Source organism: Hylobates moloch, unplaced genomic scaffold (genome assembly GCF_009828535.3).
Source record: "Hylobates moloch isolate HMO894 unplaced genomic scaffold, HMol_V3 SCAFFOLD_15, whole genome shotgun sequence".
In the NCBI taxonomy this organism is placed as follows: domain Eukaryota; kingdom Metazoa; phylum Chordata; class Mammalia; order Primates; family Hylobatidae; genus Hylobates; species Hylobates moloch.
This window is the reverse complement of record NW_026652290.1, coordinates 13,503,507-13,527,180: the sequence shown is the minus strand read 5'-3', so window position 1 is coordinate 13,527,180 and position 23,674 is coordinate 13,503,507. Positions and strand designations below refer to the sequence as shown.

The 23,674-nt window shown below is 38.2% G+C and overlaps 2 protein-coding genes across 4 annotated transcripts in view; both read left to right on the top strand.

Moving 5' to 3' along the window:
* ABCA6 (ATP binding cassette subfamily A member 6) overlaps positions 1-13,634 on the top strand; it is a 72,273-nt gene extending 58,639 nt beyond the window's left edge. For all 3 annotated transcript variants that reach the window (XM_058429049.1, XM_032177953.2, XM_032177956.2), the window contains 14 exons: positions 1,243-1,362; positions 2,919-2,996; positions 4,203-4,294; positions 4,988-5,108; positions 5,717-5,834; positions 6,725-6,816; positions 7,246-7,400; positions 7,924-7,999; positions 8,076-8,170; positions 9,118-9,237; positions 9,435-9,575; positions 11,295-11,374; positions 13,187-13,242; positions 13,387-13,634. In XM_058429049.1, the coding sequence (XP_058285032.1) occupies positions 1,243-1,362; positions 2,919-2,996; positions 4,203-4,294; positions 4,988-5,108; positions 5,717-5,834; positions 6,725-6,816; positions 7,246-7,400; positions 7,924-7,999; positions 8,076-8,170; positions 9,118-9,237; positions 9,435-9,575; positions 11,295-11,374; positions 13,187-13,242; positions 13,387-13,488 (1,446 nt within the window). In that variant the 3' untranslated portion in view covers positions 13,489-13,634. The remainder of the gene's footprint in view (positions 1-1,242; positions 1,363-2,918; positions 2,997-4,202; positions 4,295-4,987; positions 5,109-5,716; positions 5,835-6,724; positions 6,817-7,245; positions 7,401-7,923; positions 8,000-8,075; positions 8,171-9,117; positions 9,238-9,434; positions 9,576-11,294; positions 11,375-13,186; positions 13,243-13,386) is intronic.
* Positions 13,635-16,830: 3,196 nt separating this feature from the next.
* LOC131381387 (uncharacterized) lies at positions 16,831-19,811 on the top strand. Its single transcript, XM_058429054.1, has 2 exons — positions 16,831-17,776; positions 19,547-19,811. The coding sequence occupies exons 1-2, from the start codon at positions 17,284-17,286 to the stop codon at positions 19,666-19,668; spliced, it is 615 nt and encodes a 204-aa protein (XP_058285037.1). The 5' UTR covers positions 16,831-17,283; the 3' UTR covers positions 19,669-19,811.
* Positions 19,812-23,674: the final 3,863 nt, after the last annotated feature.

Genomic DNA, 23,674 nt, shown 5'->3' with positions numbered 1-23,674 from the left:
ACTAAGGCAATTTGTTTACTCCTCATGGGATCATATGTCAGAAGATATAGTATGTTGATATTCAGTGCAGTTGTCCTTTGGTGATCTGGGATCCATTTGGAAGGACAGTGTTGGCAATGTTTCTCCATCATTGAGTGAAGCTACAGTCAGCAGTTAATTTGTTTCTAGAGTCCAGTGGACTTCCATACCCCCAGGGTTGTGGTGCTTCACTGGTACCCTAGACCCCTGTCTGATTAGGAAGTATCTTTTCAGCCTATTATGCTGTGTAGTGGAGGTATAGTAGCACATCTTAGCACATGGAGTTCTGGATTATCCTCTCACACTGTCAAAGTTTAGACTCCTCTCTTGTTCCAGTGGATGAGAAGAGAGGAAAGAAACTGTAGAAATATGGAGGTCTGGTAGAATAAGAGGAGTCAGCTAAGTGAACTAAAGGACTTAAGAATGAACCCCAGATTTCTCATTTGTAAAGGGAGAGATAATAAAAGTAGCTACATTATGGAGTTGTGAGGATTAAATAATTCATGCTAGATTATTAAAACCTGGCATTTATGTAATATTCAGTGAATTTAGCAATTATGATTCTATTTTTATTATAATCAGTGCATTAATAAGATCTGGCAAAGGGTAGTGCTCAATACATACTTGACTGATCAATTGATTCTTAAAACAAAAAAAAAACAATTATCCTTATTTCTTCCCATTTGCCAGTAAAAAAAATTGTAAAATAAAATAAGTCCATCACAATAAAAATACACAGTCTCAGAAAAGTCATTTGTTTGGTATGGGGAAGAAATGGAGCAGGAAGGACAATGAGAAAGCTCCACAGTAGTCTGGTTGAGAGACAGTATGGATTGTTTGGTTTTTTTATAATAGCCATGTAACTTTCAACATATAAAATTCATTAGCAATATTGTTACCTTAGCCATAAAAGGGTAATCCCTCTATCCTCTTGTCTTGGATTAAATTTAATAATATACGTCAAGAAGTCTGTCTGGTCATTTTAGCTTTCATCTTAGCCTCCAGTCTTTATTAAAAATTTTCTATTGGGGATCATATGTATTCTTGTTAACAAAAGCTTCTTCCCTACTATCTCTAAAAGGAGAAACTATCATTGCCAAATGGATATATCTGCATATGGGAACATTATGATATACATCATGAGAACACCTGCATCTTAAATGTTTTACAAAATATCAATGGGTTGAGTATGTCTGATACAATATATTTGAATTTGCCTTGTAGGCCTCCACCATCATGTCTTCCATCACTTTAAACAATAATTTTGACCTAAGTATATGGATTACCACCATGGTATTCGTTCCTTCATATACCTTGCTTGGATTTAAAACCTTTTTGGAAGTGGTAAGAAATGTTACCAACTGTGTCATTAATTTTGAATATGTAGCTTATTAAAGTGCTTTTCCCAGATCAAGAGAGACAGAAAGTAGTGGAAGTGGGGAGTAACAGCAAATGGGCATAAGAGATTTTGGGGGGAGGATGAAAATGTTCAAAAGGGGAATTGTGATGATGCTTGCACAACTCTGTAAGCTTACTAAACATCCTTGAGTTCTACTCTTAAAATGAGTAAATTTTATCAGATGCAAAATTAAATCTCAATAAAACATTTAAACTTTTGCCCTATTCACTTTGCAAAATATAGGCATTGTCAAATGCCATTCAAATATGGGTAATGCCAGATTGGGGAAAAATTGTGCTTGGTTTGACAGGTAATTTGTTAGCCACTGAGGATAAACTCAAATGCGGTTCCATTCAATCATTCAGAAATATATATCAAAGACTATTCTCTGTTAGTCACTGTGCTAGTAATTGGGGACACCTGATGAGCAAGATAGCACAGTCCTGACTTTCCCAAAGCTTAGTGGAGGCAAAGATAGACCAAACTTACTCAAGTCAATACAAGGAACTTAAATGTTACAAAGGACAAGGGCAAAAGGCCAAGGGAGGATGCACAAAGCACAGCTGGTGTGTTCTAGCAAGTCAGACAATTCTTCTGGGGATGTTATATTTAAATACATGGCTAAAGGATGAATAATAATTAGTTAATGGGACAGGAGGTTAGCATGTTCTGCAGAGGAAAGCAAAGACCTTGAAGCAGGAAAAGCCAGGAGGCATTAAAGAAAGTGGATGTGGTTCAAGTGGAGAAAAGTATACGATGAAGTCAGGGCAAGATAGTTAAGTGGAGAACACACTTTTTGGAGCTCTGTATCACTCTGGATGAAATGGCTTTAAGGAAAGTAAAGAGGGCTTCCATAATCGGGGATGTCCTTGGAGAACTGGAAAAGCCTTCCATTTGCAAAAATACATCTCCATTGGCTGAGCAATGCCTGAAGTTCTTGATTAGAAACTAATCCCTTTGCTTAAAGTATTTTCCTCCTAAGTAGACCTGCAAGGTGAAGTACATTCATCTAGATCTGTCATGTATTATATAGGAGGAATGAGTAACTTTCTGAATGAACTGATTGATGAAAGAATAACATGCTGGAACTAATTATCATTATAGGAAAATAGTCACCACTGGGATAAGAAGGGGCTCTGAAAAGGCTTGTCTGGGGCACTTAAGAAAAATATTGTCAACCCCCAGAAATTTTACCAGTGCCAGCACCTCTCTCTGCTATGCTTTCACTAGACTTTCTGCAAATGTTAAAACCAATTCTTTTAAAAAAAAGAATTGGAAGAGAGGAACAGACATAGGTTACTTGCTTACTGAAAGACAGTAAGAGTTGAGTAGGAGGTTCTCTTCTCTGTGGGGAATTACTTTGTCACTAGTGCACACAAAGAAATTGAGCTTGATGAGGAAAATAGTCAATATGTGAATTTTATGTTACTTAAATGCAAATGCAAATCATAAAGCAGATGAATTATCATTAGTGTGTCTGTGTTTTGTTTTGTCTTTTCAGAGAGACCAGGAGCACTACAGAGAATTTCTACAGGCAAATTTTGAATTGAGTGCCACTGATTTTCTAGTCTGCTTCATAGTAAGAAAGCCTTTCCATCTCAGCACACATTCTTTTGGATGACTGTCATTCACTATAACAATTTAATCTTGTCCAAAGTGTGCCATTTTAAAAGTGTTTTTATATGATTTTAGATAAAGCAATTACCTTCAGACATGTTTCTAAACCTTAGAGTTACTTTTTACAGACTTGGATTGGCTACGTGTGTCCAAAATTTAATATTAAATTAATTTTTTGTTTGCTTATCCTGTTTACTGTCCCTCCTCTAAATTTGAGAGAGCTTGTAAAAAATAGAGATGCAATATAACTTACTTTCTTTGAATAATAGATTAAAAAGGCAAGAACTGAATAATAAAAGTGAAAGGGAAAATGATTATTTTGGTGTATTTAGGCTGAAGGGAACGACTGTCTTTGAATCCTATGTGTCAGTACTTTTCTAGGTACAGGAGAAAATAAAGACAGAGGTCCTTGCCCTCATGGAGCTTATATTCTGGTGGAAGGAGATGGATAATAAACTAAATGGATAATATGTGTGGTGTCAGACGGGTGGTCAGGAAAGTCTTCGAGAAGAGCACTTCAGTAGGAAGTGGCAAGAGTGACCCCGGCTCAATCCAGGGTCAGCCAGGCCAGTGTGGTTGTGACTGAATGACCAAGCAAGAGAGTGATAAGAAAGATGGCCACAGAAGTCATGGGATAAAGTGAGAGGCCAGGAGAAAGGGTTACACAGGGTAATCTAGATTACTCTAGAGGCTTTGACTCTACTCTGAGTGATGGAGGAGGAGTCATTGGAGAGTTTTAAGCACAGTGATAAGTTCAGACTTACGTATTAAAAAAGTAGCTCAGGATACTGTGTTGAGAACAGATGTTTAGAGCAAGAGGGGCAGCGATAGCCCAAGTAGGAAGGGGTTGCAACAATCCAGGTGAGACATTATAATGACCTAGGCCTGGGTGGGAGTATCATGAGTAGGGGTGAGAAATAATTGGGTTATGGATAATTTTGAAGATAGAGCAGTTAGAATTTACTTACAAACTGAATATGGGTGGCAAGAAGAAAGGAAACAGCTTTCACTAATCTGGATTGTGAATGTATAGCTACATTTCTCCCCCAGCTTATGAGAATGATTCACAACTATTTACCCAAAGACAAAACACCACCAACTTAATTCAAATGTTTAAATAATATTTGTGAAATTATGCCTAAATATAACTGTATTTCTTTGCTCATAGCCCTACTTTCAGACTTTGCTATTCGTTTTTGTTCTAAGATGCATGGAACTAAAATATGGAAAGAAAAGAATGCGAAAAGATCCTGTTTTCAGGTTGGGGTGAAATTTAACTTTATACTTAATATCATATTTTAACATTCCTAGATTGTGTCTGCGCTATCATCTTGTTAATACAGATTTACATTTACAATGGAAGCACATATTGATTGTCATTAGGGAAGATGGATTGCTGCCTTACTGCCAAGAGATAGAACTCCCAGGCAGAGTTCTGGCTGTAAGCAGCTGAAAGAAACCTTCACTCCATCCAAAATTTAATAAGGACCCAAATATGCCATTCTCTCATCTGAGATAATTGTGCATCCTTGAAAAGAAAAGATGGGAAGGAATTGATTTAGCAACATAGTTGAGTGTTTTAAAAATGGAGGGCTGTAGAAAGGGTGAGCAGTAAATGATGTTGAAAAAAAATCTGGTGTGATGAAGATGGGCTCAGACTGAGTAGAGAAAATGAGAGTGACATGAATTTTAAAGAGAAAGGAGCAGTACCTGCTGACAGATTTGAAAGGGTCAAAGATTCTTACTGGAAGAATGGCAACAACATCAAGAAAGGGATTCTGGCTAGTGGGACAGAAGTTCTTGGCAAAAGCAGAAGCAATGTTGACAGTCATCATCACATCATCACCTGCACATTAGAGAAGAGGACAGTAGTAAAATCACAGGAATGCTGATTTTTGACACATCTTTTAACAGCTAGAATACCACATGTAACGCATTTCATTTTCTCCGTAGAATTTCCCCCCAAAGTAGAGATGCTAAACCAAATCCAGAAGAACCCATAGATGAAGATGAAGATGTTCAAGCAGAAAGAATAAGAACAGCAACTGCTCTGACCACTTCAATCTTAGATGAGGTAAAAAAGCAAGGGGCAAAATGGATGTTAATGGAGATATTCAAGAACTGTCAAGAACAGGATTTGATATGCTGGGTTTCATTTTGAGAGTTTGGAGTTTGGTGCATTTCTGTATTATGCATCCGAGACACTCCAAAGAAGTGTCTGCATAATCAAGGCACTTCACTTATTCAGAGTGTCCTAGAAACTAAAAAGAACACAAAACCTAATGGTTTTATTTTTCTTTTGAGAAAAGTGGACTTTCATAATTAGGGGTATAACTGCAAGACCAAACAAGACCTCATGAGTTAAATAATTTAAGTTAGATTTGTCGAAGAATGCTAAATAGAGATTAAGATTTTAAGGGTTACTCTGTTTGACTTAGATGTGATGGTTCCATGAGGTTAGCCACCCCTCTTCTGGCAAGACAATGAGCTGCTTCCATGAAACTCAGTCTATTTAGAAGCAAGAAATATTTTCTACATTAATGAATGCATATTACATTTAGCAGCATGAATTACTCTCAACTCAAAATATGGTTTGGTTTATGACATAAGGCATGAAAGATTCCAGCAGAGACCTAAAGTCTCTGAAATTTAAGAGGAAAATCATACTGTCATCTCTTCTAGAAACCTGTTATAATTGCCAGCTGTCTACACAAAGAATATGCAGGCCAGAAGAAAAGTTGCTTTTCAAAGAGGAAGAATAAAATAGCAGCAAGAAATATCTCTTTCTGTGTTCAAGAAGGTCTGTAATAATCCCTTTTAAAACTTACCATTATTTTTAGAACTACCTACTGAACGTCTATGTCATAGGCACAGTTTTACTTGCTGAAGCATTCATTCATTTATTCAATATATATATATATTTTTTTTAGTGTGCCAGGGAGTGTTTTAGACTCTGGAAATACAATTATGAAGAAACTAGACAAAGAGCATCCAGGTAGAGGACATAGTGAGGGCAGGGACTCAGACACATTTGGAAAGGTTGTATCTCTAGCCAAGAGGCCAGTGAATGCATCCATAAATGGAAGGGATAAAGCTATAGAGCTGAGCAGCGCCAGATTAGGTACAGCTTTTGAAAACAGCAATGAGTTTGTGTTTTACACAAGTTAGCGGAATCATTGGAGAGTTTTTAGCGGACTTGTGTCATATTTAATTTATCTTTTGAAAAGATTACAGATTAGCTATTGTTTGTCAGTTTGGGTTGGGGGGGACAAGTTCAGAGGCTTTTATATCAGTTAGGATGAAAGATGATGGTAACTTGGACAGAGGTGGTTGAATTTGGGATGAAGAAAATATTCCTGACTTCTCAAGTTTGAGAATCATTCATACATGTACTCAGTGCATCAGCCATCTATTATGGAAAACAGTTGGACACATTTCCAACTGAAACAAGTAATCTGGGGGGAAAAGGACAGACGTATTGACATCAAATTCATTAGCTTTTCAGTAACATTTGGCATAATTACAGAAAATAAAGAACATGCTTTGGTGACATGGATTACATATATGTTATCAATCTCAGAATGGTACTAACTGAAGGGTGTAGAGATCTCAGAAGATTTCACTGGAGCAAAAGGTTTATGTTGTTCAGTATTTCACTTCCAATATTGATAGTCTGATTCTTTCTTTCAGGTGAAATTTTAGGATTGCTAGGACCCAATGGTGCTGGAAAAAGTTCATCTATCAGAATGATATCTGGGATCACAAAGCCAACTGCTGGAGAGGTAGTGAGGAAATGGTTTCCATTACCAAAACAGAAATTTCATGATACGTATAGATTATATCTTTGTAAGACTATACTATTTTTCTTTTTTTTGCCTTTGGATAAATTTTATTTTTCCCCTCTTTAAATTTTTACTGGGCATCAGGTGTTTATAACAGGACTTGGAATCTTACCAGAAACCAATTACCTTTTCCTCATCAGTTTCTCAGGAACTTCCTGAGCTTATTAGGTCTCTTTTCTCCTTTGCATGTAAAACTATATTTTTATATTTGTACTTTAAATCATTTTCTGTAATAAATATATGAAGTAATTTCTATAGTATTTATTTGATGATTAAACAATTTAGACGCTTATATATGTCAGTTTCTGGAGTAATTACGCTATTGGAATAAAGGCTGCATGCCTTTCTAAAGCTCTTTTATTTTTTTAGGTGGAACTGAAAGGCTGCAGTTCAGTTTTGGGCCACCTGGGGTACTGCCCTCAGGAGAACGTGCTGTGGCCCATGCTGACGGTGAGGGAGCACCTGGAGGTGTATGCTGCCGTCAAGGGGCTCAGGAAAGCAGAAGCGAGGCTCGCCATGGCAAGGTACAGACGGGACCTGCGATTCCTTTGTGTCAGAATGCAGGGAGACTGTAGCACTAATGATGAATTCACTAATAAAGAACGGAGAGTGAATATGCTATCTCCATCTTTCCAGAGTGTCAGTGGCAGAGCAGGGATGAGGGACAAGACCTGACTTCCTGCATCCCTGAATGAGAGATCTTTAAAAAATGATTGTATAAAATAATTGACAAGGAATAAGTGAACAAATCACCATGAATCGTCATCCATTTCAGTTTTCTAATTTAAACAACCTGAAAATGAAACGATCATCCATTGTCAGTTTCTCATTCAGAATTCTAGTTTTTCCTAAAACTGTTTATGAGGCAAAAAAAAAAAAAAAAAATCTTTCATGTTCCAAAATAAACCAATCTCTTTTTTAAAATCATGAGTTAGGATTTTGACAATAATATTGCTAAACTTCCCTCTAATGCTGTTACTGTTCTGTGTGCTTGGATTTTCCAAAAACCTTGTCTTGACCAGATATTCTCACTCTGTTTTCTGTCAGATTAGTGAGTGCTTTCAAACTGCATGAGCAGCTGAATGTTCCTGCGCAGAAATTAACAGCAGGAACCATGAGAAAGGTATGTGCGGTGTGTGATGCTCTATGGAGAGCTGGTGTGGTGTGGCAGCAAACAGGGGTGTTTTTCTGCATTGCAGTTGTGTTTTGTGCTGAGCCTCCTGGGAAACTCACCTGTCTTGCTCCTGGATGAACCATCTACGGGCATAGACCCCACAGGGCAGCAGCAAATGTGGTGAGCATCGTTATACCCCAGAGCTGCGAGCATGCACATTAGGGAAGGTTGCATATTTTAACTGATCTTGGAAAATCAGCCCTCAAACCCACTGGTTCCTGATTCAGTGGACATAATTTATATTATCAGGAAAACAAATATTTAACCAGTAGATGATCTAATCTGCATGATGTTCACGTGGTATTCAGGTTAAAAAGACCCAACATTTTCTTGGGGTTTTAGGTTTTTAATGTGGACTGTTAAAATACAAAAATATTTTGCCTTTTAATTATTGAGATGTCTATAACTGTTTCCTCTTTTTTCCCTTTTACTTTGTTTCCTGGGAGACTATTAACTTCCTGACACAATTTTCCTGTTTTTTTTTTTCCTTTTTAATGTGACCTGTCAAATTTGTTCCTCCAGTTTTTCTCGGGTTTATTCTTTTTCTTACTTTCCCATCTAGGATTTACCGTTTGGAATAATAAAATCTTCAGTCTAGTTTCATATTTGTCACTGTCTGATACTTTTCCAACTTTAACAAAAACTTTGTTATGGCAATTTTATACAAATGTAGAGAATCACTTATGAATCCGTTATTCCCATGGACAAGTTTCAGTAGGTATCAATAGAACCAATCTCCTTTCATCTATATCTCCACCCACTTTCTTTCTCCACCCTCCAATTATTTTGAAGGAAATACAAAGCAGCATATACTTTAATTTTTAAATATTTCAGTTAGTATCTTCAGAAGATAAGGAGTCTTACCTCTTTTTTAACTCAACTACAATATGATTAGCACATCTAAAAATACTTAAAAATTTTATTTATGTTATCAAAAACCTAGTCAGTACTTACATTGCACTTTTTTTTGCATTAGGATCTGAATATGATTCATATATTGTATTTTGTCTTGTTTTTGTTCTGCACTTAGTTATTTTAAATACTGTTAATTTTTTTGCTCACTTCAGGCAGGCAATCCAGGCAGTTGTTAAAAACACAGAGAGGGGTGTCCTCCTGACCACCCATAACCTGGCTGAGGCGGAGGCCTTGTGTGACCGTGTGGCCATCATGGTGTCTGGAAGGCTTAGGTGGGTGTCTCTCCAAAGCCTGCATTTGATGCTCAAAATGAGATTTCCCATGGGAAGGGCAAAATCCCTGTGTGTGGCTGGAGCCCTTCCGTTTTGCTTCCTTGGTGACACCTTTTCTTCTACATTTGAAATTTAAGAATAACATTAAAAAATTAAGGGCAATATTTTTTTGAACATATTCTCTTTCTTGCCCATAGACGCATTGGCTCCATCCAACACCTGAAAAACAAACTTGGCAAGGATTACATTCTGGAGCTAAAAGTGAAGGAAACGTCTCAAGTGACTTTGGTCCACACTGAGATTCTGAAGCTTTTCCCACAGGCTGCAGGGCAGGAAAGGTGAGACGGGCTTTTGATTATGGAGAAATATGGAGGCTTTATCCACTCAGTGGTTTCCTTTTTGCTGCGTGAGAACTTCATAGTGATTTGGCTTCATAATAAAAGTTAGGGACCTCAGAAATGGATTTGTTCAGTATTCCAGATTATAAGAGATTGAGACCTACTCAGGAACCTGTGTCCCCTGGGGCAGCCCAGGCACACTCTCCTCGGCCATCCCAGGCTGATCCCCAGCTCCAGAGGGGGACTTGGAAAGACTTGGGAGAAGGAACTTCTGATGACTCAAACCCACACAGGACCACAATGGTGTCCTTCCTGGGCCTCCTCATAAACGCTTAACATATATAAATATTTAAAATTTAAAAGATATAAATATTTAGGGTGAATTTTCCCCGTAGGAAACAAATGGCAATTGAGATAATCAAACAGTCTCTCTTTAATGGAATTTTCATACCTTAAAGTAGACAATGGAAAGGGGTATGTGTGTATGTGTGTGTGTGTATGACCACCTATCTCTGTGTGTGTGTCTGTGTGTGTGTGTGTTTGTGTATGTCTGTATGTTATTTGGGGGACGGCAAGAAGGTGGAGCAGAAACTGAATTTGAAATTCCCGTGAAGAGATAAGCACATCAAAAAATAGGACATAAAAGCTACTATTTTATTTTAGCACAGTGTAAATGTAATTAAATTTTCTAAGATAGATATCAGAACATGTAACTTTGTCCCATTCCCAGACGTTTGGTGTCACAAATCAGAGAAGCGGTTCTGATATAGGTGGGAAGATAAAAAATGATGAAACAGAAAGAGCAGGGGCTGGTCTGAAAAGGGCCAATCCTGGACATCTGGTCAACCTTAGTGCCACCTGGGAGCACCAAACCCCTGTTTGGGAATAAGCTGGGAATAGGGCATGAGGGTTTACAGCCAGAAGTAGCACACGGAAGCAAGATGCCCCAAATCAATTACAGCTCTTCCTTAGAGGTCAGGGAAGTATTTAAAGTGTTTTATGTCCTTCCTCTACTGCTATTTCCAACTCTCCCAACCTCATATTATTCTTTACAAGTTAGATTTCTGGGAGGAGGGGGAATCAAGGAGATTCTAAGGTTTTTTGACTGGCAGCCCCAGCTCTATTGATTTCCTTATTTCTGGATGGCCCTGGGGCCTAGAAAGAGCCTTCAAAATAAATATGTCTTCCTTACAGATCTTTCACCAATATTAAACTCCATCTCCAAGATTTGCCACTTTTTATGGTTTTACAAAATAGTCCTGAATTTACTTTTGTTTAAATGTTTATATTTTCCATTGTAAATGTAAAGCAAATTGCTGAAAACCTAAGAAATAAAGAAAAAATTCATGCATTAAAAAAACAAAACAATGAATTAGCTTTCTGATGACAAAGATGAACATTTATTTTGGGGTTAATTCCCAATCTAATTTGAACTAATCAAAGGGAATAGTTCAGGATACCTGATTTTCAACAAGCAAAGGTTTTGCATAAGCTGAGCACATATATAATTATGCTGAGTTATTACCAGGAGAGCTGTCTGCAACAGCCAGATACCAAAAAGCAATTCAAAACAATGCTGTGATTTCATATTTAAGCCATACATTAATTTGCATTACTTTTATTTTAAGAAGAAAATTGTTGGTAATATCAATATTTATTCTGATGCTCATTTTCTCCCCTTGAAACTCAGAGCTGAATATGACATCTTCCTATTTTCAGGTATTCCTCCTTGTTAACCTACAAGCTGCCCGTGGCAGACGTTTACCCTCTATCGCAGACCTTTCGCAAATTAGAGGCAGGTAAGAGTGACCACATTCAAATAAATCTTTTGAAGAATCAACTAATACTAAAATAATAATTTAATGGATGCTAATTGTGTAATAATTTTTAAAAATAGGCCTGTAGGGCATGATTTTTAAGAATTCTAATGGTAGGTAATGGTGGGATTTAACCTCAATTTAGGTTAATCTGACTCCATGAAAAGAGGTTAATCTCCAGTGCAGGGACCGAAGCTGCAGGAAACACACATGCTTAACTGTTCTTACTGTGAAGCCATGGCGTCCCCCTCTAAAAGCCCCTTTGTGTGGCCTGCTTTGCTTACATGTATATAATCCATTCACACCAAGTGTCCCAAATTATTACTTTATTCCATTTCTTTCCTTACATATCCACCTCCTTCCCACTTTTCTCCCTCAGTTGATGCCCTTGCTTTATATTTCACTAATAAAATAGAAGCAATAGAGAAAGTTTCCATCCATCCATCAACCTCCTTGTGTCTGTGCAGGTGTATTTGGCCTTCCTATTTGAATGATAGCTTTGACCGTCCCCTGCATTGTGTATAACTCCTCTTGCTGATTGAAATTGTCCACACTCTCTCTCCTGTCATCATTTTCTCTGCTTTCAACCCCGTCATTCCCAACAGCAGACCATGGGTGTAATTTCTCAGCACAGCATAATGGTGAAGAGCTCAAACTTTAGAGCCCATCTTTCTGGGTTCTCAGCCCAGGCATGCTGCTTACTAGCTGGGTGACGTTGGGTGAGGTACTCAATCCCTGCATATCTAGATGGTTTGTCTCTACAATAATGGATACTATTAGTGCCCACTTGGCCAGGTTGTTAGGATTAAATGAGTAAATATTTTAAGTGTCTAGAACAGTGCCTGGCTCATTGTGTTTGACATAATATACATCATAATATGTATCTTTGCTTTGTTCCTTCCACACTAGGCAGATGACTTTGTAGTTCTTCCTAAATGCTGCCAGACATGTAAGCTCCTGCCTCAGGACTTTGTACTTGCTAATCCTTCTTCCTGGAATTCTCCTTCCTGAACATCCAGGCTTCTTCCTCGCATTTTCAGATGTTGGTTCAATTATTACCTTATTAGTGTGGCCTTCTCTGACCATCCAGTAAAAAAGAGTGCCTAGCGCTCCCTATTTATTTTTATCAGCTTTATTTTTCTTTAAAGCCACTATAATCATTAACTTTATCATATATTTAAGTGCTTGTGTGTTTAATGTCACTAATTCCTCCCACTAAAATGCAAACTATATCAAGGCAGGAGTATTTGTCTATTTTCTTGACTGTTCTATTTGTGGCATCTAAGAGTGCCTCACACATAGCAGATTCTTAGTGTATGAGTGGTGAAGTATGCACACGTGGATACGTGAATCTGGTGACAACTGTCATGCAGACTTTTTGGTGGGGAAGTCCAGCACAGAGGTGATATAACAGATGAACTGGCTGAAGAGAGTTTTGAGTTCTCTTAAAGAGGATGGGATAGGATCTTCCTCATGTTTAAGAATATTTTGATCAATGATGTAGTTCTTCAAGGAACATATATATCTTCCAAAGACGCAATACCAAAACAAATATTATTGAAACATAATATGAGAAAATGATAACATCAATATTAATATAGTATATATTTATATATAATATATATAATTAATTCTGTATGGCTTTCATTATTTCATCCTTACATCAAGCATTTGCTTATTCAGCTTTATTTATATTAATGATTTACGTTTTTATTCTTTATGATTTTGAAAAAATTCTTGGTAATAAATTGTAAGCATCTACTATTAATACTAGTCTTTTTTTTTTTCCTTCAGTGAAGCATAACTTTAACCTGGAAGAATACAGCCTTTCTCAGTGCACATTGGAGAAGGTAAGTCAACTGGTTTGACTTTGTATCATCCTGGTAAATTTCACATGAAAGCAGCATGCATTTTCCTGTTCATTTGGAAGACCAACAACTTGATAATCTCTCTTCCCTCTTTCCTTCTTTCCTTCTTCTTTGTCTCCTAATTAGGTATTCTTAGAGCTTTCTAAAGAACAGGAAGTGGGAAATTTTGATGAAGAAATTGATACAACAATGAGATGGAAACTCCTCCCTCATTCAGATGAACCTTAAAACCTCAAACCTAGTAATTTTTTGTTGATGTCCTATAAACTTATGTTTTATGCAATAATTAATAGTATGTTTAATTTTAAAGATCATTTAAAATTAACATCAGGTATATTTTGTATATTTAGTTAATAAATACATAAATTTTAAAATTATTCTTCCTCTCAAACATAGGGGTGATAGCAAACCTGTGGTAAAGGCAATACAAAATATTAGTAAAGTCACCCAAAGAGTCAGGCATTGGGTATTGTGGAAATAAAGCTATATAAACTTAGAATTTTTAAAAAATATGACTTTTTTACCTTTTACTAAAAACATTCTCTTGCTGAAATATGTAAAGTGTATATTCAGTAGCCAAGTGTTGCATGACTACTTCACACCAGTTCATGATACAACAGGTATACAGGTTTTCTTTTATAAGCAAGTACAACTCAAGAGTCTTCTGAAAATACTCCAGAAATTGCTTTAAAACTCGCAAGTGTGGGGCCGGGTGCAGTGGCTCATGCCTGTAATCCCAGCACTTTGGGAGGCCGAGGCAGGTGGATCACGAAGTCAGGAGTTCGAGACCAGCCCAGTCAATATGGTGAAACCCAGAATCTAATAAAAATATACAAATTAGCTGGGCATTGGCGTTTGCTTTTATATTCCCAGCTATTTGGGAGGCTAAGGGAGGAGAATTGCTTGAACCCTGGAGGCAGAGGTTGCAGTGAGCCAAGATCATGCCAGTGCACTGCAGCTTGGGTGACAGAGGGAGACTTTATATATATAAAAAAAAAAAAAAACCCAAAAAGCCTCACAAGTATTAGGAGGTCCTTGGACATACAAGTAGACAAGCACTCACACTGAAAATAGTTCCGTTGGCCGGGCGCGGTGGCTCATGCTTGTAATCCCAGCACTTTGGGAGGCCGAGGCGGGTGGATCACGAGGTCAGGAGATCGAGACCATGATGAAACTCCGTCTCTACTAAAAATACAAAAAATTAGCTGTGCGTGGTGGCGGGCGCCTGTAGTCCCAGCTACTCGGAGAGACTGAGACAGGAGAATGGCGTGAACCCGGGAGGCGGAGTTTGCAGTGAGCTGAGATTGCGCCACTGCACTCCAGCCTGGGCGACAGAGCAAGACTCCGTCTCAAAAAAAAAAAAAAAAAGAAAATAGTTCCGTTATACCTTTTGAAAATAAAGGGAGTCACAGTAGTATTTGTTCAGATTTTTAAAATTTTGAATACTCTTAACAACATTAACTTATTGTTTTCAGGGGGTGCTGATTTTCCTTGTCATCTTTGAATAGTTTTATGGGATTTGATATTATTTTAAAATCATTTCTTCCTTATATAAGTGTATGTGCATGTATGTATATCTATATATTTTCCACATATCTTTTTTTTTTTTTTTGAGACAAGGTTCTTAGCTTCCTTGCATTGGGTTAGAACATGCTCCTTTAGCTCGGAGGAGTTTGTTATTACCCACCTTCTGAAGATTACTTATGTCAATTCATCAAACTCATTCTCTATCTAGTTTTGTTCCCTTGCTGGCAAGGAGTTTTGATTTTTTGAAGAAGAATAGGCATTCTGGTTTTTTGAACTTTCAGCCTTTTGTGCTGGTTTTTCCTCATCTTTGTGGATTTATCTACCTTTGGTCTTTGCTGTTGGTGACCTTCAGATGGAGTTTTTGCGTGGTTGTCCGTTTTGTTGATGTTGATGCTATTGCTTTCTGTTTGTTAGTTTTCCTTCTAACAGTCAGGCCCCTCTTCCGCAGGTCTACTGGAGTTTCCTGGGGGTCCACTCCAGACCCTGTTTGCCTGGGTATCACCAGCGGAGGCTGCAGAACAGCAAAGATTGCTGCCTGCTCCTTCCTCTGGAAGCTTTGTCCCAGAGGGGCACCCGCCAGATGCCAGCTGGAGCTCTTCTGTATGAACTGTCAACCCCTGCTGGGAGGTGTCTCTCTGTCAGAAGGCACAGGGGTCAGGGACTCACTTGAGTAGGCAGTCTGTCCCTTAGCAGAGCTCAAGTGCTGTGCTGAGAGATCCACTGCTCTCTTCAGAGCCAGCAGGCAGGAAGGTTTAAGTCTGCTGAAGCTGTGCCCACAGCCACCCCTTCTCCCAGGTGCTCTGTCTCAGGGAGATCAGAGTTTTATCTATAATCCCCTGACTGAGGCTGCTGCCTTTCTTTCAGAGATGCCCTGCCCAGAGAGGTGGAATCTAGAGAGGCAGTCTGACTATAGTGGCTTTGCTGAGCTGTGGTGGGCTCCACCCAGTTTGAACTTCCTGGCAGCTTTGTTTACACTGTGAGAGGAAAACCACCTATTCAAGCCTCAATAATGGCAGACACCCCTCCCCTCACCAAGCTTGAGCACCCCAGGTCAACTTCAGACTGCTGTACTGGCAGTGAGAATTTCAGTCTCGTGGATCTTACATTGCTGGGCTCTGTGAAGGTGTGATCTGCTGAGCTAGACCACCTGGCTCCCTGGCTTCAGCCCCCTTTCCAGGGGAGTGAATGGTTCTATCTCACTGGCGTTCCAGGTGCCACTGGGGTACAAAAGAAATTCCTGCAGCTAACTCGGTGTCTGCCCAAATGGCCACCCAGTTTTGTGCTTGAAACTCAGGGCCCTGGTGCTGTAGGCACCCAAGGGAATCTCCTGGTCTGTGGGTTGTGAAGACCATGGGAAAAGCATAGTATCTGGGCCGGAGTGCACCGTCCCTCAAGGCACAGTCCCTCATGCTTCCCTTGGCTCGGGGAGGGAGTTCCTTGACCCCTTGTTCTTCCTGGGTGAGGCAATGGCCCATCCTGCTTCTGCTCCCCCTCTGTGGGCTGCACCCACTGTCTAACTAGTCCCAATGAAATGAACCGGGTACCTCAGTTGGAAATGCAGAAATCACCCGTCTTCTGCGTTGATCTCGCTAGGAGCTGTAGACCAGGGCTGTTCCCTTTTGGCCATCTTGCCCGGGAGATGCATTTTGTTTTTTAAATTTTTGTATCTTTTTGTTCATTTATGTTTATGCTTTAATCTTTTTCTTATCTATTATATAAGCATTTTATGTAATTAAATATTTTATCTGTATATTTTACAGATATAACTGTATCTGAAGAGTTACATTTCCAAACCTGTGATAAATAACCTATAATTTGTTCATTCTGGAACCATTAGTGCTTTATAAATGTAAATTTGTTTTATAATGATAGTTGAATTTATTTAAATTATTTCTTTTTTTTATTATTTTTTATTTTTTTTGAGACGGAGTCTTGCTCTGTCACCCAGGCTGGAGTGCAGTGGCGCAATCTTGGCTCACTGCAAGCTCCGCCTCCCGGATTCATGCCATTCTCCTGCCTCATCCTCTCCGAGTAGCTGGGACTACAGGCGCCCACTACCACGCCCGGCTAATTTTTTGTATTTTTAGTAGACACGGGGTTTCACCATGGTCTCTATCTCTTGACCTCGTGATCCGCCCGCCTCGGCCTCCCAAAGTGCTGGGATTACAAGCATGAGCCACTGCGCCCGGCCTATTTAAATTATTTCTAAAACTCAAGAAATAAATTCTCCTGTCTTGCTCAAATGAATAACATGATAATATATATAATCACTTTAGATAACAACATAGTGAAATCTTTGCTTGTATTTTTGATAAACTGCAAGTTTTCTTAAGTGTTATGGAAATGTTTACAAGATACCAAATAACCAACATCGGATATAGTATAAATGTTTTAAAAGTTTTAAAATGGACATAGTTTGCTAAAAATATCATAATATGGTTGTTTTTCAAGCTATTAACTCGGGTTTTTATTAGGATTATATTTAGGAGCACATTAATGAATATGAAAATGGAAGATCAGAATAAAACAAAAGAAGGGATCAAAAGAAAAATGGAAAAAGAACTAAACTATTTCAACTCTGTTGTAGAGAGATCTAGTGCTGGCTTTACTCTCTATTTCCCTAACACACCCCTTGTAGAAGAAGCTGACCACTGTGTACTGCATCACCAATTCTCTTCTTTGATGCCTGGATTCCAGCTGGGTTTGATTAATCCAACAGGAAGTAGCAGCAACAGATTGAGAATAGAAGGAAGGGGAGGTCAGACCCTCCTCCCCTGCTTTGGTACCAGATCTAGTGGTGAATGGCTCCTTGAGGCCCACAGGCTTTGCCCTCCTCCGGTTACACCCACCTGCTTCTTCCCCTTAAGGGTACTGACCCCAGGAATGTCTCCCCTGACTGCAGGCCACGCTCAACCTCCAGCAATTCATCAAAATTACCATTTATGCATTCCATCCTACCAATTTCTGGCTCTAGTGATTTCTGCTCCAGGTAAGCTGATCTTGGCTGTGATTCTCTGTATTCACTTGTTTTTCTGGATTTTAGGGTTGTAGCTTGCCCTGAAACCTCAGTCTCTGATGGGTCCAAGATACAGCACTGATTTTCAGTTTGCTTAGCTTTTTTCTTACTGCCAGAAAGAGAATAATGACTTCCACGCTCTTTACATGTGGAGGTGAAGAAATTGAATTTTAAATTTTATTGATTTTTAATTAATTAAAATTTACATTTAAATACTCACATGGGGCTAGTGGCTACCTTATTGAAGAGTGCAGTTTTAAAGTTAATCATATCTTTGTCCTCTTCCTAAACTATAAGATTTTTAGGGAACGTAGCTCTGATCATGGCTCTCTCCTCCCATTTAACTGCTGTTTGATACTTGAGTTGTCCATTGTGTTTCACAATGCCCCCTGCACACATCAGTCATTATCATCATTAGTTTGCACAATCAATATTTATTTAGTTCACTAATATATTTATTAGTTGCTAGCATTCAACTACTTCTTTCTGGATTCAGTTGTTTTTTCTTCTTGGAAGATATTTATTAGTAGTTCTTTCAGAGATGTCCGTAAAATAGAAATCTCAGTGTTTTGGGGTAAAGATATATCTATTTTATGCTTACACATGAATTGTATTTTAGCTGGTGTGTCAATCAGCCTTTGCCAAACCACCCTAAAACTTACTGGCTTAAAATAGCAATCTCCTTTTAGCTTTGTTTTCCTGTTTCATTTCTGGCATCTGGATATTTATTTTTCTTTGAATGTGATCTCTGTTTTTGTTACTTCTTATTTAACCATTTTATTTATTTCCTTGTTGAAGGAGCATTCACATTAGCAGAGTTCAACAATAGAAATAGAAATAAAAATTTTGCTATTATCTTACAAAATCCCATTGTGTGGTATTTTGGTACAAATAAGTTGAAAGGTAACTGGCTTGATATCTTCTTAAGTTTTTTAAGTTGTATGCTAAATAGACTACAAAACTTGCGTAAAATACTCCTAGGGTGGGCTCAGAGGAATAATGATTGTATATTGGAAACAATAATTTTAGATGACCGAATACATTTTTGTTTGAAGTTTCCATTGAATGTTTATAAAAAGGCTGAACACCTGAGATTCCTATATAATAGTAAATAATTTCTCTGGAGAAAAAAGACCTAGGCAAAATCTAACATATATTAATTTAATCAAACATCTTAAAACAAATACGGAAAGAATTAGTGCCCCCAAATATTGTGGAGTGGGCCCTAGATTTCCTGGTCTATAAGATAAGGAGCTAAGATTTCCCAGTGTTTCTATTTAGGTATCCTGCACAGAGATGAGCATCTACTATAACAAAATAAACTCTTTGTTTTTATATGCTGCCCCCAACAGAAGCTGACAAGAAATGCAATGGCAGCAATGTTTAGTTCTTTCAAACCCAATGAGCTCTGTGAGGCTTCTGAACTCTGACTATAACTTGTAATGTAATTGTAATTGTTGGTGATGTTTGAGGAGCCCAGGCTTACTAGTTAGTCTTATATAGGGTAAGAATAAAAAAGAAACCTGTATAACCCAATTTCTTTCTTTCTTTCTTTCTTTCTTTCTTTCTTTCTTTCTTTCTTTCTTTCTTTCTTTCTTTCTTTTTTTCTCTTTTTCTTTCTTGCTTTCTTTTTTCTTTCTTTCTATCTCTCTCTCTCTCTCTTTCTTTCTTTCTCTCTATCTCTCTTTCTTTCCTTTCTTTCTTTCTCTCTCTCTCTCTTTCTTTCTTTTTTTTTTTTTCAAGGTCTCACTCTGCTTACTCTGTTGCCCAGGCTGGAGGACTGTGGCGCCATCTCAGCTCACTGCAACATCCACCTCCCAGGCTCAAGGGCTCAAGTGATCTTCCCACCTCAGCCTCCGGAGTAGCTGGAACTGCAGGCATGCACTACCACACCTGGCTGATTTTTTTGTATTTTTTGTAGAGACAGGGTTTCACCATGTTGCCCAGGCTGGTCTGAACTTCTGGACTCAAGAGATCCTCCCACCTCCGCCTCACAAACTACTGGGATTACAGGGCACAATGACTTTCTTTTATAAATTCAAAGTTGAAGAATATAAATTTAAAAAATATTAAATCTTATTTAATTATATATTAAGAACATTTGCATTCATACAAAAATAGCAAAAATATTACAAAATTTAGCATTAAATATGTCAATTCTTTTTTTATTGCTATTTTTGTATTGGTGCTGGTGTCTTAGGTATGAGTAACTCAGTTTATTCAGTAACTATGGCTTTTCTCTTGCACATTTAAGACATTTTTCTGTCAAGTCTTTAAGTCACTCACTATTTATCAGTTTCAATAGCTATTGATGCCTTTCCTGATCCATCAAAAATTTTAATTAATGATAAATAACTTCTAAAATTATGTTGTATTGATCCATCAGTTCAGAGACAAACCTTACAAATTTTCCTTTAGTTTCAAGGAGCATTTCTTAAGGCAGCAGGACTTATGAGTTCCTGACCTGTCTAAGGCAATCTTCCACTCTCCTTGATACCTATTTCAAGACTCCTCACAGTATCCTCCAGTGCCCAGCACATCTGTTGGTTTGTTCTTAGAATTTGCTTCCTACTTCACAGAAAAGTAACCCTGAGGATGGAAATCTTTACTTCATGTTGTCATATTTTTTAATCCTCTCAGCTTTCACTGGCACTTCCTTTTTTCCTTGTGACAGAGAAAAAAAAACCTGCCCTATCTGATCCAATACCATCTTACCCAGCCCCTCCGAAAAAGCAGCACTCCATCTGTTACTGCATTTCTCCTGTGTTTCTCCTGCATGTTCAGCATTCTCCTCTTCACTTTCCCTTTTTAAATGTTGCCTTTTTTTTTAAAAAACAAAAAAAACAAAAAACAACCTTTCCTTGACAAAAACAACTCACTTAAACTACCACCCAACCTACAACCTTTCTTTTATAACTAAACTTCTTGAAAAAAAGATACTTTTTTTCTTTTGTTTTCCTACCTCACGTTCAACATTATACATTTAAAACTTAAAACATATTTATTGAGCAACCTTCATGTTCCAGGCTCTGTGAGGTACACAACAGTGATGATTTTGTACTCTTCAGTTGTTTACAATCTACGGTGTGGGAGAAATGAGTATATTTAGCCTAAAAGACAGTGAGGTACATATGATAATAGCAGTAACCACAGCGTGCTATGGGGGCACCTGGGAGGGTCATGGAACCCATATGCGATGAGGGCAAGGGTATCAGTTCGTTCTCACGTTGCTAATAAAGACATATTTGAGACTGGGTAATTTATAAAGAAAAGAGGTTTAATTGATTCACAGTTCATGGTGGCCTGGGAGGCCTCAGGAAACTTACAATCATGGCAGAAGGAGAAGCAAACACATCCTTCTTCACAGGGTGGCAGGAAAGAGAAGTGCCAAGCAAAATGGGGAAAAGCCCCTTATAAAACCATCAGATTTTATGAGAACTCACTGTCTATCACAAGAGCAGCATGAGGGTAACTGCCCTCATGATTCAATTACCTCCCACGAGGTCCCTCCCACGACACATGGGGATTATGGGAACTACAATTTAAGACAAGACTTGCCAGGGGGACACAGCCAAACCATTTCAGCAAGGAAGGCACTTTGTGGGAGGAGAGATCAGAGCTGAAACCTGAAGGAAAAGTAGGAGCTGAGCAGATAGATATAGTCACCAGAGAAGTCCACTTGTGAACCGGAGTTAGTTACAGGAGAGCAAAGAGAGGTAAATGAGAACATGATGTACTTATTAAAAAAGAAAATCATGTGGAAGTATCTGACTAGAGTTGGAGGAAAGAGACAAGGCAAGGGAAGAGTGAAAAGAGAAGAAAGGACCAGATAATTAAAGAAAAAATTCTTGCACATTTGCAAAGAGATCAGGACACAGTCAAGGCAGTAGTGGGAATGATATCATAAAAATTGTATGTCAGAAAGATTGTTTATATGTGATGTGGAAATGGATTGCTTTCCCATTTCAAGAAGATAGATAAGCAAAGGATAGAGACAAGGACAACATTGCTCAATATCTAATAAACTTCCAAGAGAAAAGAATAGAGAGACTAGAGGGAAAGCAATATTTGATGAAGGTATTAGCTAAAATTTTCCCAGGACTTAAAAAGGAGACACAAGTTCTTTGACTGCAAGTGAACACAAAGTGCCATGTAGGACAAAACCCAAAAATCTATACCTGAGCACACTGTCGTGAAATTCCCTATACTTGCGGTTACAGAGAAAACCCTAAGATACCTTCGCAAGAAAAACAAGAAACCTCAAACTTCTGAGTACCAAAAGCACTTAATCATCATATCTGGATGAGAAAGCAATAACATGCTATTTTTAAAGTGAGAAATATAAGACATTTTCAGTCAGAGCCATAAACAAAAACAGAAAACAATAATTGAATGACAGAGTAACAAAAATACAGATGGAGAAAATGAACAGATTTGTTATAGTAAAAAAAATTTACAAATGGCCAAAAAGTATATTAAAATATGCTTGACACCACTAAGAAATATAAGTTATCAAGGTGGTACTATTTTTTATTAATCAGACTGGTAAAATTTACAAACACCTATAAGGTCTAGTTTTGACACAGCTGTGGTGAGTATAGTCTCTAGCATTTGGTGAGTCATCCCTCATTGCAAGCTACTGCACTCAATGCTTTACGTATGTTATTTCCTTTAATCCCTACCATCTCGCCTCCACCCCAATCCTAAATTTCTAAATTCTGAAACAACCCTTGTTAGATACTATTGTGTCCTCTGGATCTCACAGATAAGAAAACTAAAACTTGCTGGGTAAATCGTTGGGGCTCCAAGGTAAATTACTTGCCCTACATTGCAATTAGTAAGAAGTAGAGCTAACGTTTTAAGTTCAAATATGCTAACGGGTGTATCCTATAAGGAGCAGGAAGATTGGGGAGAAAGATGGATAGAGACATAGGCTGATTTTTTATATTGTCAGAGTAATGCAGATCGTGATATGTTTGTTAACATTTGAGGGTTATCACTAGTAGAATAAAATACCAGAACTTTATAGATGACAGTTGGGGAAAAAGGAAAAGGGGAACCTGAAAAAAGGAACAGAGAAAATGCAATCACTATAGAAATGGATAAATGGGAAATAACAGGAAAGCGTAATTTAAAGAGACTGTAAAATAAGATGACTGGAAGAAAAGGATTGGGTAACCTAAGGACTTACATCCCCTTCCTTGCCCTGTCCATGGATAGTAGAAGATTTGCAAGTAAGGTAAAAAGAGAAATGCAGTTATACTATTTCAACAGGCATCCTTTAGGCATGTAATAAAAGTTTGTCAAAATATATCTGAGAAATGCAAATTGCAAATAAAAGTGGAGGGCAGGAATATATCACACAAAGGATATTTCAAGGCAAAAAAAGCACAAAACAAGACCAAGTCGAATTTATTACATTTTTAAGAAACAAAGAGGGTCAGGCGCGGTGGCTCACGCCTGTAATCCCAACACTTTCGGAGGCCAAGGCGGGTGGATTGTGAGGTCAGGAGATCGAGATCAACCTGGCTAACACGGTGAAACCATGTCTCTACTAAAAATACAAAAAATTAGCCGGGCGTCATGGCGAGCGCCTGTAGTCCCAGATACTCGGGAGGCTGAGGCAGGACAAAGGCATGAACCCAGGAGGAGGAGTAGCTTGCAGTGAGCAGAGATCATGTCACACAAACAAACAAACAAACAAAACAGGAATGTTTGGAGGATATCTGACAAAACTCACACGCAGGCAGTGCAGCCAGATCTGAGAAAGAATGAAAAGCAAGAAGATAAAAGCCCCTGGGATATCAGGCAGCTGGACCACTTCATCCTTCTCTCTTTATAGATCAGATTTTTCTGTTTTTGCAGTGTTAA

Excerpts from the sequence above, each read along its gene's own strand:
- LOC131381387 (XM_058429054.1), top strand. The coding sequence starts at position 17,284 with ATGAATATGAAAATGGAAGATCAGAATAAAACAAAAGAAGGGATCAAA. Across the intron at positions 17,777-19,546 it reads TCTAGTGATTTCTGCTCCAG|GTCTCACTCTGCTTACTCTG; the intron begins GTAAGCTGATCT and ends TTTTTTTTCAAG.